We start from the raw sequence: 15,311 nt of genomic DNA, 5'->3' as shown, positions 1-15,311 counted from the left end.
GCTGGTCCAGATCCCACTGCATGCTTTGATAGTTTTCCTCATTGTCCACTACACCCCCCAGTTTTAGTGTCACCTGCAAATTTGCTGATTTACGCGGTTTATTACGTTATCAACCCAGATGATAAATAACAACAGACTCTGCACCGATCCTGCAGCACACCAGTAGTCACAGGCCTCCAGCCAAAGAGGTAACCATCGACTACCAACCTCTGGCTTCTTTCACGAAGCCAATGTATAATTCAATTTACTACCTTATCTTGAATACCAAGTGGCTAATCTTTCTTGACCAACCTCCTGTGCAGGATCTTGTCAAAGGCCTTGCTAATTACTTGCAGACAACATCCACTGCCTTGCCTTCATCAGTTGTAGCATAAACTCCCTACTTCAGTATTGCCCTGACTAATGAAGGCCAGTATCTGATGTGCCTCCCTACCTGTGTTGCCACTTTCAAGGATTGATCTTTCTTTTCGATTCTTTTTATTAATTTTCAAAATTATAAACATAACAATAATATTGATAAACAGAGAATGGGATTACATTATTAACAGCTAACATTTGCAAATATAAAATTGCTGATAGTACAAGTATATTAGATCTCCTCAACTCTAAATATAATTGAACATGGTAGATGATAAATGGAAAAAAAAACTAAACTAAACTAAAACAAAGTCAGGCTAACATATTACATTGGATACAATCGTTGAGGTCGTTAACGCCGCTCCTCTATCTGTATATTTTTAGTTTAAAAAAAGGATACGAAAAAGCTCAAACTACATCATATGAAAATATTGAATAAATGGTCTCCAAGTTTCTTCAAATTTAACCGAAGGATCAGAGGTGCCACTTCTGATTTTCTCTAAATTTAAGCAAGATATAGTTTGAGAAAACCATTGAAATGTAGTAGGAGGATTGACCTCTTTCAAATTCAATAAGGTAGATCAACTAGCCATTAATGTAAGGAATGCAATCATCTGGCAGGCTGAAGGGGATCTCACTTCCTTCACTTTGACTTTTGAACACAATGGAATATCCAAGCCTTACCTAAAGGAGTGCATCACTTCAGCAGGTCATGCTAAAAGATATGCAGGTCATTGTTTGGGCAGACCTGACATGTCACATCAATTGCACTGAATAATTAAACATATACATTTGATGGATAGAATTCAAAATTGATTGGGTTATTTCACTATATGAAATAAGGTACTAGGCAATTAATAAGTATTTGAATTACTACTTTCAAGTTAGTGATGCTTAATTAGATAAATGATCCAGCAGTTCAGTAAGTTGATGTTTTGTTTAAATTTGCAGAAATTCCTCTTTTACAATATAATTTAATTTTTTTTTTTGGAAACTGATAATTGTACTGAAGCACAGTAATCCAAGGTCAACTCTATTATCCTGTTATTCAATAGCATTAACATTTTAGCTATGCTTTAGAGCTTTAATAAAAAAACTGTACACTAAAGGTTCATTCACTAGCATTTTTTATAAATTGGGGTAACTTTATCCCCTCAATTTTCTAATTGTCAAAGTTTGGATTGATCAAAGAGCCTGTTTACTGGTTTCAGTATTAATGTGTTCCTTCAAGAAAAATATGGATTTAATCAGACTTGAGAAATATTACCTCATCTTCAAATTTTGAAATGAACTTAATCATAATTTGAATCAATTTAAAATAGCACACATTACCTTTAATCTATAAAAACTTTGAGCAGTTTTAGTAAAATGAGACAAAGGTTTAATGTGCAATGAATGTAATCTGATAATTGTTCTTAAATGCTGATGACATTTGACTTTATTTAAAAATCAAAACATTTAAAGGGTAAGTATTCTGTAGAATCACCTTCTAATGTATTAAACAGAGATTAAATTATATTTTTTTTTCTACTTGTGTCCTGGAATTATGTTGGCTTGAGTACCTAATTGCACAGTTGACAATGTATATGTGTTGAATCTGAAGTATGTGTAAGCAGCTCAACACTGAAAAATGTACCATGTTAAAAATATGGTCCAAGGAGCTGATAGAAGAGAGTTCTCCAGATGTTTTGGTCTATATTTCTGCGGCACATAACTGACAAAAATATTAACTTGTTGCATTCAACAAGTCTGTCAAAAGAGGATTTCTCATCTATATCATGGGGAAGGAATGGCATGTGGAATTTAACTTGGACGAATGTGAAAATGTGCAGTTTGAAGTTAAACTAGAGCAGGACATAAGCAGTGTGTGGCAGCTCCCTGTTCAGCATTATTAACAGATGCATAGTTGCTTCAAAGTGGCTACATGGGTAGACAGGGTGGTGATGAAGGTGTACGGCATGCTTGCTTTCATGGGTTGAGAATTGAGTATTGTCACGTGCATTGTCACGTTACAACTGCACAGAGCAGGTGTACCCAGCCTGGGCTCCTCGGACCCCTTGGTTAATGGTAGTGATCCATGGCATAAACAATGCTGAGAACCCTTGACTTAGAGTATCACGCTGTACTGGTCACCGTGGTATAGGTAGGATGTCCTTAAGCCTGAGATGCTACAGAAATGGTTTACAGAGGTATCGCCAGGACTGGAGGGCTTGAGTTCTGAGGAAGGAGTGGATTGACCTATACTGTTTTTGCTGGAGTGAAGGCTGAGGAGTGATTTATTGAACTTTATAAAATTGTGTCAATTTTAAGGTGAATGGCCACAGTCACCTTCCCAGGGTAAGGCAGTCTAAAACTAGAGGGACTAAGTATTAGGTGAGCGGGGAAAGATTTACAGAATGCCTAGGAGACAAATTCTTCTGCACAGGGTGTGATGGATATACGGAATGACTTGCCAGAGGAACTGGTAGTTGTGCACAATTACATGTTTGGGTATGTACATGGATAAGAAAGGTTCGGAGAGATGTGAGCCAGATGGGACTAGATCAGGAAGACACTTTGTTTAGTGTGAATGAGTTGGGCCGAAGAGGCTGTTTCCAGAAACTGTTGAACTAAAATAAGAAATTAAGCAAGAGGATTAACTTGTGAGGTTTACTTTTACAGTGATAATTTGTCTGATTGTTGTACTTTGACAATGTTGTACTTTGACACTGCTTTGCCCAACTCCCATTTGGACTCAGATTGAGGAGCTTAGATTTCATGTAGCATTGTTAATGGAAGCAGAGAGACAATCTCATTGGACTGCTGTTAGGCTTTAAAACCAATTTTAGAGTGCTTAACCTATAATTCAATCTGCAGGGAGTTCTGTGATATTTTTTGTTACTGATGTGCTTCTAATGTCTAGATGTCTTTTTTCTTTTCAAATCTTTTCATTTTTTTTCCCAAAATAAACACAAGTACATCAAAGTAAACAACACTTACAATGTCTCAAGAAAAAAAAACATTATATAGAGATTTAAAAAAATTTGTGATGGAAAACAAACCCTACTAAGCTAGAAGAGTGGGGAAAAAAGAAAAATCCCATTAGATGTTCAACCCCAGAGCCATGCATCATACATAAAGCTTCTAAAGATAAACATCAAACCACCAGCAAAAAAAAAGTACCAAAAAAAAATTACAATTAGATCGTGGAGAATCCATCAATTAACTCAAATGATAACAACGAGCAGATGAACCCCATCTTTTCTCAAAATCAAACATAGGTTCAAAGGTTCAACTTCTAATTTTCTCCAAACTAAGACATAGCATCACGTGAGAGAACCATTGTGACAAAGTAGGAGCCATTGTATCCTTCCACTTCAACAATATGGCCCTCCTGGCTATCAGTGTCTTTTTTATTTACATCATATATGTTTTTTGTTTTATTATCACTTAATTGGGAATATTTCTTTGTTTTTAATAAAAATCTCATTCAGGCATCATTGATGGCTACACAGACGAAAAGGCTAGTTTGGAAAGACAAATACAAGAGAAAGCTGAGAGTCAGCATCAGATTACCCAGGAGCTCCAGCACACTAGTAGCCGTCTACAAGAACTAGAAGAGGAGCGACAACAACTTCAGCATGAAAGAGAACTGATTTCAAGGCAACGAGTTGCAATGAAAGAAAATGCAGGATCTGTTGAACTCCGTATGTATTATCCAGTTTAATGTCTTGGCTGTTTACTGTTTTACTTCTTGGGCAGAAATATGGAGTTTGAGTCATTGATAGTCAGAAGCCAATTATTTTTAGTTTGTGATTTGCTGGAGAATGTTCAGGTAATTAGTAGAATGAAATTGTGGAGTCAGCATATACTCGGGTATCTTCAGCATGAGAGCTTAGGTTTATTAATTTCCTCCAAAGTGCTATCTAAAGACTGATCCAACTCTTCCTTCACTGCTAATAGAGCATAGTTTGCAGTTCCCACACAAAAAAATCTGTCATATGCACTGAAGTTTTCTGGAAGTATATTAATAGCCAGTGAGTCTTTTTGTTTCCCCTTGGCGGCTACTCTGCATATCACTTTGAAGCATAAATCTAATTCATTGCAATGCCCGGCTTGTCCCACTTCCACAAGTTTAAAGAGCTATGTTGCTGTCACGTACATTGTTCCCTCTAAGCTGCATGGATGTGTGACCACGCAGTAACTGAAATACTATCGCGCACATAACCTTTGTTGACATGCAGCTGGAATTGGAAGCAGCTCGAAAAAAATTTACGCAACATGGAAGATTTTCTTTGTACTGTATTTCATTACACCATTCAATTAATAAGTCAAAAGTATGTAATTTTTCAACTTTGATTCTAAATATTCACCATATACATATTTCAAAAGATACCTTTAAAGTGCAGACAACAGGAATTCTGCAGATGCTGGAAATTCAAGCAACACACATCAAAGTTGCTGGTGAACGCAGCAGCCCAGGCAGCATCTCTAGGAAGAGGTACAGTCGACGTTTCAGGCCGAGACCCTTCGTCAGGACTAATTGAAAGAAGAGCTAGTAAGAGATTTGAAAGTGGGAGGGGGAGGGGGAGATCGAAAATGATAGGAGAAGACAGGAGGGGGAGGGATGGAGCCAAGAGCTGGACAGGTGATAGGCAAAAGGGATATGAGAGGATCAAGGGACAGGAGGCCCGGGGGAAAGACAAGGGGGGGGACCCAGAGGATGGGCAAGGGGTATAGTCAGAGGGGCAGAGGGAGAAAAAGGAGAGAGAGAGAGAAAGAATGTGTATAAAAATAAATAACGGATGGGGTACGAGGGGGAGGTGGGGCATTAGCAGAAGTTAGAGAAGTCAGTGTTCATGCCATCAGGTTGGAGGCTACCCAGACGGAATATAAGGTGTTGTTCCTCCAATCTGAGTGTGGCCACACATTTTAATTCCACATCCCATTCCCATTCTGACATGTCTATCCACGGCCTCCTCTACTGTAAAGATGAAGCCACACTCAGTTTGCAGGAACAACACCTTATATTCCGTCTGGGTAGCCTCCAACCTGATGGCATGAACATTGACTTCTCTAACTTCCGCTAATGCCCCACCTCCCCCTCGTACCTTATACGTTATTTATTTTTATACACACATTCTTTCTCTCACTCTCCTTTGTCTCTCTCACTATACCCCTTGCCCATCCTCTGGGTTCCCCCCCCCTTGTGTTTCTCCCCTGGCCTCCTGTCCCATGATCCTCCCATATCCCTTTTGCCAATCACCTGTCCAGCTCTTGGCTCCATCCCTCCCCCTGCTGTCTTCTCCTATCATTTTGGATCTCCCCCTCCCACTTTCAAATCTCTTACTAACTCTTCCTTCAGTTAGTCCTGACGAAGGGTCTCGGCCTGAAACGTCGACTGTACCTCTTCCTAGAGATGCTGCCTGGCCTGCTGCATTCACCAGCAACTTTGATGTGTGCTCCTTTAAAGTGCAGTGCAGTTTCGGACCATATAAAAAAAATTTCCTGCTTGGACCAATGGTTGGTCCGTGCAGCTGTTTCGAAAAAAAATTGGAGGGAATGTTGGATGTGAGAAGCTCATTGGCAGTTTCTGACTTTCAATAGACCAGATGTTCTATGTGAATATATATGTTGGAGGAAATGCCGTTGATGGCAACAGCATATTATTCTTGAAATTGATACAGGCAGATTACTTGCAGAAATCTAGATGTCATGCATGTGGTACATAAGAGGAAATTAGATCATTATGTACATCCATTACATGATGGATGCTTTGGTAGAAAATATTTTCCTCTTGGGTGATTTGATATGCTGTTGCAAATACTGTTGCCTAATCCACTACAACTCGATTAGCCTCAGAAAATTTTGATGAAAACCATTCCAAGGTATGAAATGTAAGCATTAGTAATGTTTGTTTCTTTAAAAATTGAATTTAGTTAAGCCACTTAAAAGCTTTATTATGTATTCTTGAATTATTCATGTTAGAAAAGCAAACACTTTTCTAGCCTGGATTATTCAGAACCATCAAATTAATATGGGACTAAAAACAGAATGCAGCTTTTTAAAGTTGGCAAACAACTTCAGCTGATAGGTGGAGGCTGGTGGATTTAATTAATGAAATTTGAAGCAGCCCAGGAGTTAATAAAATGAATCAGTATGAGCATATTAAACCTTGTGCTAAAGTACTTACTGTATGTCATGACATTTAGCCATCTAGAACATTAGAACTTTAGTGCAAAGTAACTGGAAAAGAAATCAGGAAACATAATGAGCTAGTTAATCTTGGAATGGCACAATGCTGGATGAGCAGCCTGCAGTTATCTGGATGCAAAGGACTGAATGAACTGACCATTCACACCTGTGCATCCCACAGGATGTAGTCAACTCTCTGCTGTGGCTTTGCCTTGACAGCTTACTGAGAGAATAAAAGGATTCTCTCTTGATCTTGATTGGAAAAATAAAAATGAAGAAATTAAGCATTTAAAATGATAACTATGTGGACTTGTATCAAACATGTATCACTCAGTGACCTCAATGAAATAAATAGTGTTGCTAGTCTTCCTCGACAGCAGACACCACCCTGAAGCATATTAATGACTTAGATGATTATGTGGTAAACTGGATCAGCAATTTTTTGGATGACACCAAGATTGGGGGTGTACTGGACAGACAGTGAGGTTATCAAAGGTTCTGGCGTGATCTGGACCAGCTGGGTAAATTGGCTGAAAAATGGCAGATGGAATTTAATGCAGACAGGTGCAAGGTGTTGTACTTTGGGAGGGCAAAGCTGGGTAAAATTTGCACAGTGGATGGCAGAGCAATGAGGTGTGCAGCAGAACAAGGGGGTCTGGGAGTACAGCTCCCTAATTCCTGGAGTGTGGCATCTTTATGACAGATAGATAGGGTCTTAAAGGGAGCTCTCGGTGCAGTGGCCTTCATGAATCAGGGCACTGAGTATAGGAGTTAGGATGTTATGTTGAGTTATAGTTAAGGTTAAACAGATTAGGACTTCATTTGTTGGAGCACATTCAAGTCAATTCTATAAAATGAAATTTCATTTTAACGCTATCAAATTCAGCTATTTTAATATCTATGTTTGACATTGCATGTGTAACTACACGACTACTAAATTCATTTTACAAAACTCTTTGCTATACTTTCCATGAACTCACCATATTTAAGTCAAAAGCTTTATAGCATCTGAATTACTGTGCTTTTTTGTTCTCCTAGGCCAGGTTGAAGCTGCAGGTGCAGCACCAGAAGCAGGTGTGTTTGTATACTGCATGGCCAGTCTGCAATCGGATCGTGCACATTTGGAAAATTGAGTTATACTAATTTCAGTTTTTTCTTTGGCTGGTTGCTTGGTTTTTTTCGCTATCTATTAATCTATAACAACTTTCAAATCAAATAACACATTACAGCAAGTTTTGATTTGTTGAAGCATACTTTAAGTGATTAAGATAAGCATGACATCCTATTAACTATTTGTTGCAAAGTGAATCCCTAAGAAAAACAACTCATCTTTTTAAAAAAAAAATTCATTTGGAGCATTTAATACAGACAAAAAAAACAAATTGTCTGTGGTAACTTTTGCTGAATGAATATGCTCAAGTTAGATTTTGATTTCAACATAAGAAGCATAGCCCCTTTGGCTACAGTGGCACTTAATTTTGAAAGTAGGGAAAAGGCAAAGCTGTTGCTGTAAGTGAGCCTGGCACAGATCACTGAGAATGAAATTCTATGACTTTTTTTAATGTTACTATAACTTAAAAGCCAAATTCATGTTGTGCTCATCTACATCAATTTCAGTTCTCAATATCATCATTTTAATATGGTAAGGTTATAAAACAAACAAACATTTCTCAAAGTGGTAAACGAGACAATAGCTTAAGGTCCACTTTCTGCATTATCTTTTTTAGGACTGATAAAATGCAAGAGTGAAGATTCAGTGATGAACCAAATTAACCAGTTTAACATTTTTTAAAAAGATGATGGTTGGCATTGGATTCATATCAGCTGCATTGTATAAGTTGCATAACTAATGTGATCCTGCCTTTTCAAAATTTCTGCACTATTTAACAATTGATTACATAAGTGGCTTCTCATGGTTGTGGTTCTTCATGTTTGCTATGGAGGTAGGTGATGGGGAAGGTTTATCAAGGCTTTTGGAGACTCCTTTAGAGAGACAAGAATCTTGGAAGCTGCTTACAGGGCCTACCTAGCTATTTCGAACCCGCCAACTGATGTGCTTTTACTTCATAAGCAGAATTTCTGGAGGAAACAGAAAAGCTAATGAAGGAAAAACGGGACGTGCAACGTCAGGCAGAGAAAGAACAGAATGACCTCACTAAACAGGTGAAAATGCTCGAAAGTGAATTAGAGGAACAGGTGAACATGACAGTGGAGATGGAACAGGAAAAGAATGCTGAGATTTTGGATCTACAGCAACAGATTTTGGCTCTGGAAAAACAGTTGGAGAAAAACAGAAAATTCTTGGATGTATGTATGCTTTTGCTTTTTGTGATTATAATTCAGTATTTTGAGACAGTGAAGTTTGTGTGAGAATGTTTGTAGGCTAAATATGTTTTTCACAAAAAAATGTATCAAGGTGTCTGTCTGCAGAATGACATAGAAAGTAAAGGCACTCTGTCCTCCATCTGTGAATCTGCTGAAAAATATAAATGTTTCTAAGGATCAGATTGGTTTAAACAGGCAGATATAAATTAGGTGTCAAAGCAGGCCTCATTCTAATCAACTATTCTTTGTTTATCAAGTATTTTTCAACCTCTGCCTTTAAGATATTTAAAATGGGAATTTGAGGATCTACTCCTCAGGATGTAACCGAGAAAGCACCTGGAATATTCTGCCTGAAAGCATGGTGAAAGCAGCGTTTTAGAACCATAGAAAACCTACAGCACAATACAGGCTCTTCGGCCCACAGAGTTGTGCTGAACATGTCCCTACCTTAGAATTTACTAGGCTTACCTATAGCCCTCTATTTTTCTAAGCTCCATGTACCTATCCAAAAGACTCTTAAAAGACCCTATCGTATCCGCCTCCACCACCGTTGCCGGCAGCCCATTTCACACACTGACCAGAGTGAAAAAACTTACCCCTGACATCTCCTCTGTACCTACTCCCCAGCACCTTAAACCTGTGTCCTCTTATGGCAACCATTTCAGCCTTGGGAAAAAGCCTCTGACTGTCCATACGATCAATGCCTGTCATCATCTTATACACCTCTATCAGGTCACCTCTCATCCTCCGTCGCTGCAAGGAGAAAAGGCCGAGTTCATTCAACCTATTCTCATAAGGCATGCTCCTCAATCCAGGCAACGTCCTTGTAAATCTCCTCTGCACCTTTTCTGTGACTTCCATATCCTTCCGGTCTATAATTTCTTCTACTCCCTTTCTTGAATAAAGGAACAACATCCACAATGCTCCAATCCTCTGGAACCTCTCCCATTCCCACTGATGGTGCAAAGATCATCGCCAGAGGCTCAGCAATCTCCTCCCTCACCTCCCACAGTAGCCTGGGGTACATTTCATCCGGTCCCGGAGACTTATCCAACTTGATGCTTTCCAAAAGCTCCAGCACATCCTGTTTCTTAATATCTACATGCTCAAGCTTTTCAGTCTGCTGCAAGTCATCTCTACAGTCACCAAGATTCTTTCCCATAGTGAATACTGAAGTAAAGTATTCATTAAGTACCTCTGCTGTTTCCTCCGGTTCCATACACACTTTCCCACTCTCACACTGGATAGGTCCTATTCTTTCACGTCTTATCCTCTTGCTCTTCACATACTTATAGAATACCTTGGGGTTTTCCTTAATCCTGCCCGCCAAGGCCTACTCATGGCCCCTTCTGGCTCTCCTAATTTCCTTCTTAAGCTCCTTCTATTAGACTTATAATCTTCTAGATCTCTAACATTACCTAGCTCTCTGAACCTTTTGTAAGCTTTTCTTTTCTTCTTGACTAGATTTATTACAGCCTTTGTACACCATGGTTCCTGTACCCTACCATAATTTCCCTGTCTCATTGGAACATAGCTATGCAGAACTCCACACAAATATCCCCTGAATGTTTGCCACATTTCTTCTGTACTTTTCCCTGAGAACATCTGTTTCCAATTTAAGCTTCCAATATCCTGCCTGATAGCCTCATCTTTCCCCAATTAAACGCGTTTCTAACTTGTCTGTTCCTATCTCTCTCCAATGATGCTGTGGTAAAGGAGATGGAATTATGATCACTATCTCCAAAATGCTCTCCCACTGAGAGAGCTGGCTCCTGACCAAGTTCATTTCCCAATACCAAATCAAGTACAGCCTCTCCTCTTGTAGGCTTATCTACATATTGTGTCAAGAAACCTTCCTGAACACACCTAACAAACTCCACCCCATCTAAACCCCTTGCTTTTAGGTGTTATTCTTACAGCTTTCCAGGATCTGTTTGCCTATCTGCTCCTCGATATCCCTGTTAGTATTGGGGGGCCTATAAAAAAACACCTAGTAAAGTTATTGACCCCTTCCCGTTCCTAACTTCCACCCACAGAGACTCCATAGACAATCCCTCCATGGCATCCACCTTTTCTGCAGCTGTGACACTATCTCTGATCAACAGTGCCACGCTCTCATCTCTTTTGCCTCCCTCCCTGTCCTTTCTGAAACATCTAAATCCCGGCACTTGAAGTAACCATTCCTGTCCCTGAGCCGTCCAAGTCTCTGTAATGGCCACCACATCACATCTTCAAGTACTGATCCACCCTCTAAGCTCATCCGCTTTGTTCACAACACACTTTGCGTTAAAGTAGACGCATCTCAAACCTTCGGTCTGAGCACGTCCCTTCTCTATCACCTGCCTATCCTCCGTCTCGCACTGTTTACAAGCTTTCTCTATTTGTGAGCCAGCCTCCTCTTCCGCAGTCTCTTCAGTTTGGTTCCCACCCCCCAACAATTCTAGTTTAAACTCTCCCCAGTAGCCTTAGCAAACCTTCCCGCCAGGATATTGGTCCCCCTGGGATTCAAGTGCAACCCGTCCTTTTTGGACAGGTCACACCTGCCCCAGAAGAGGTCCCAATGATCCAGAAATCTGAATCCCTGCCCCCTGCTCCAATCCCTCAGCTACACATTTATCCTCCACCTCATTCTATTCCTATTCTCACTGTCATGTGGCACAGGCAGTAATCCCAAGATTACTACCTTTGTGGTTCTGCTTCTCAACTTACTTCCTAACTCCCTGTACTCTTTTTTTTTTTCAGGACCTCTTCCCTTTTCCTACCTATGTCATTGATACCAATATGTACCACGACCTCTGGCTGTTCTCCCTTCCCCCACAGGATATCTTGGACGCAATCTGGAACATCCCGGACCCTGGCTCCTGGGAGGCAAACTACCATTCACGTTTCTTTCCTGCATCCACAGAATCACCTGTCTGACCCCCTAACTATAGAGTCCCCTCTTACTACTACCTTCCTCTTCCTTTCCCTACCCTTCTGAGCCACAGGGCCAGACCCTGTGCCAGCTGCTAACAGAAATCAAGATGTGTCTAGATGGGATTAATAGGATGGGTGCCCATTGGTTAGACTGGACATGGTGGGCTGAACAGCATGTTTCCATGCTGTCTGGCTATGACTGTGATATGCTACTTTCACCACCGTTTGATGAAGAGAATTCTAAAGATTCACAACTGCCATGAGAGAAGAAAAATCCATATCTTAATTTTAATTTTTATTTTTAAACAGTGTCTGCCTAATTTTAGATTCAACCACAGGAAGAAACATCTCTCTGGAGGGACGTTTAATACCCATTGGATATTTAATGTCCATCAAGTCCTCCTTCACTCCTTGGAACCCCAGTGGATACATGCTCAGTCTATCCAAACTTTTCTTAATATTATTGGTTCATATTAGGTCCATATTGTTGTTGTGTGAATTAAATCACCGGAAAGAATTACTGGTAGATACAAAGCAGCTTTTCTACTCGACAAAACAAGGTACAGCAGGCATCATATGGAGACGCTTTCGGTGGAAAGGTCTGCAGGCCCACCATGGGGCTTGATATTTATGTGCTAAACACAAAGGACAATTCCATATTTACAAAGTATAGACAATGCTTTCTTTTGAAACTACATACGAATTTCACATGTTCTGATTTGCATCCATCCCACAGATGCCAGCAGTGTCTGGACTGGGATCCACAGCTTTTAGGAATGCATTGTCCCAAAATGAATTCACAATACATTACAAAGGAACAGAAGACTGGTAGCCAAAGCTAAATGAAAATGACCTAAACCCAAAAATAGCTCTAACACATATCCCCCTGTCTTTTCTATCCAAGTACCAATCCCAATGCCTTTTAATTGCTATATCTGTACCTGGCTCTACCATTTTCTCTGTCAGCTCATTCCATGTAACCACCAACCCCTGTGTGGAAGGACTTGCACTACAGATCTCCTTTTTTTCTTCCCTCTCACATTAGACTTTAGTTTAGACTTTTCCACCATAGGACAAAGATCCGATTCTCTACCCCTTCTGATTACTTACAAAATCATTCACAAGGACATGAAAATCTCACTATTTTTATAATGTGATGTATTTTTTCCTCTAACCAAATCGTACTCTCCTTAACAATCTCCAAGAAGCTTGGGGCAGTTCCACATTTTCCCTCTTCTGCCATGTTATGTCCTCTTTTCTACCATTGAGGTGCAGCTGGCAAATTTATCAATTATCACAAAATCACAAGACAAAGGAGCTTAAGTAGGCCATTCGGCCCATCAAATCTGCTCCGCCACTCCACCATGAGCTATACTATTCTCCCATCTAGTTCCAATTTCTGGCTTTTTCCCCATATCCCTTGATACCCTGACTAATTAGATTCCTATCAATCTCCTCCTTAAACACCCTCAATGATCGGGCGTCCTCAGCTGTATGTGGCAACGAATTCTATAAATCCACGACCCTCTGGCTAAAAAAATTTCTCCTCATCTCTGTTTCAAATGGTTACCCTCTAATTCTAAGACTGTGGCCTCTTGCCCTGGACTCACCCACCAAGGGAAACAGCCTTTCCACATCTACTCTGTCCAACCCTTTCAACATTTGAAATGTTTCTATGAGATCCCCTCTCATTCTTCTATACTCTAATGAATACAGTCCAAGAGCCGACAAACGCTCCTCATATGTTAGACCCTGCATTCCAGGAATCATCCTTGTAAATCTTTTCTGAACTCTCTCCAACATCAGTACATCCCTTGTAAGATAGGGGACCCAAAACTGCACATAGTATTCCAAATGAGGTCTCACTAATGCCCCACAGAGCCTCATCAACACCTCTTTACTCTTATACACTATTCCTCTTGAAATGAATGCCAACATAGCATTCGCTTTCCTTACTGCCAGTCCAACCTGGTGATTAACCTTTAGGGTATCCTGCACGAGGACCCCCAAGTCCCTTTGCACTTCCGATTTTTGAATTTTCTCCCCATCTAAATAATAATCTGCTGGATTATTTCAACCATACATTTCTCAACATTGTATCTCATCTGCCATTTCTTTGCCCACTCTCCTAAACTGACCAAGTCTCTCTGCAACCTTTCCATTTCTTCAACCCTTCCTGCTCTTCCACCTATCTTGGTGTCATCCGCAAACTTAGCCACAAAACCATTTAATCCATGATCTAAATCATCGATATACATCGTAAAAAGAAGCGGCCCCAACACTGACTCCTGCGGAGCACCACTGGTAACCAGCAACCAATCAGAATAGGATCCCTTTATTCCTGCCCTTTGCTTTCTGCCTATGAGCCAATGCTCCACCCATTCCAATATCTTTCCTGTAATTCCATGGGCTCTCATCTTATTAAGCAGCCTCTTATGCGGCACCTTATCGAAGGCCTTTTGAAAATCCAAATACACAACATCCACAGCCTCTCCTTTGTCAATCTTATTTGAGATTACCTCAAAAAATTCCAATAGGTTGGTGAGTCAGGATCTTCCCTTCATGAAACCACGCTGGCTTGGGCCTATCTTGTCATGCACCTCGAGGTATTTCATAACCTCGTCCTTGAGGATCGACTCCCAAGAACTTTCCAACTACTGATGTTAGACTAATAGGTCTGTAATTTTCTTTTTGCTGCCTCCCTCCTTTCTTAAACAGCAGAACTACGTTTGCGACCTTCTGGTCCTCTGGAACCATGCCAGAGTCTATTGATTCCTGGAAGATCATTTCCAATGCCTCCACAATCTCCAAAGCCACCTCCTTCAGAACCCATGGGTGCACCTCATCCGGTCCGGGAGACTTATCTATTCTTAGTCCATTTAGCTTCCCAAGCACTTTCTCTGTAGTAATCTTGACTGTACCAAATTCTATTCCCTGAGACCTCTGGCTATCAGGTATGTTGCTAATGTCTTCCACTGAGAAGACTGATGCAAAACACTCACTTAGTTCCTCTGCCATCTCTTTGTTACCCATTATAACTTCTCCAGCATCATTTTCAATCGGTCCTACTTCCTTTCATAATTCATCTTTTCTTTCCTAATTACTTTCTTAGTTTCCTTCTGTAAGTTTTTAAAAGTTGTCCAGTCCTCAGTTTTCCCACTAATTTTTGCTTCCTTGTACGCCGTCTCTTTTGCTTTTATTTTAGCCTTAACCTCTCTCGTTAGCCACATTTGTGCAGTTTTTCCATTTGTGATTTTCTTTTTTCTTAGAATAATATTTTTCCTGCACTTTCCTTATTTCTTGTAGGAATTTCATCCAATTCTGCTCTGTCGTCCTTCCATCTAGCTTACTTTTCCAATCAACTTGGGCCAGTTCCTCTCTCGTACCACTGTAATTTCCTTTGTTCCACTGAAATATCGATACACCTGATACCAGCTTCTCCTTTTTAAATTTGAAACTGAACTCAATCATATTATGATCACTACTTCCAAGGGGTTCCATTACCTCCAGCCCCCTAATTGCCTCAGGTTCGTTACACA

At 40.2% G+C, this 15,311-nt stretch overlaps 1 protein-coding gene across 5 annotated transcripts in view; it reads left to right on the top strand.

The window, feature by feature from the left end:
- Window positions 1-15,311, top strand: part of akap9 (A kinase (PRKA) anchor protein 9) — a 206,815-nt gene that overhangs the window by 120,954 nt on the left and 70,550 nt on the right. For 3 of the 5 annotated variants that reach the window (XM_072253717.1, XM_072253715.1, XM_072253713.1), the window contains 3 exons: window positions 3,831-4,043; window positions 7,570-7,605; window positions 8,606-8,838. In XM_072253717.1, coding sequence (XP_072109818.1) covers window positions 3,831-4,043; window positions 7,570-7,605; window positions 8,606-8,838 — 482 coding nt within the window. The remainder of the gene's footprint in view (window positions 1-3,830; window positions 4,044-7,569; window positions 7,606-8,605; window positions 8,839-15,311) is intronic. The other 2 variants (XM_072253716.1, XM_072253714.1) reach the window with 1 other exon arrangement.

The sequence above is a fragment of the Mobula birostris genome, chromosome 3 (genome assembly GCF_030028105.1).
Source record: "Mobula birostris isolate sMobBir1 chromosome 3, sMobBir1.hap1, whole genome shotgun sequence".
Lineage (NCBI taxonomy): Eukaryota > Metazoa > Chordata > Chondrichthyes > Myliobatiformes > Myliobatidae > Mobula > Mobula birostris.
This window is presented reverse-complemented; position numbering and strand designations above follow the sequence as displayed.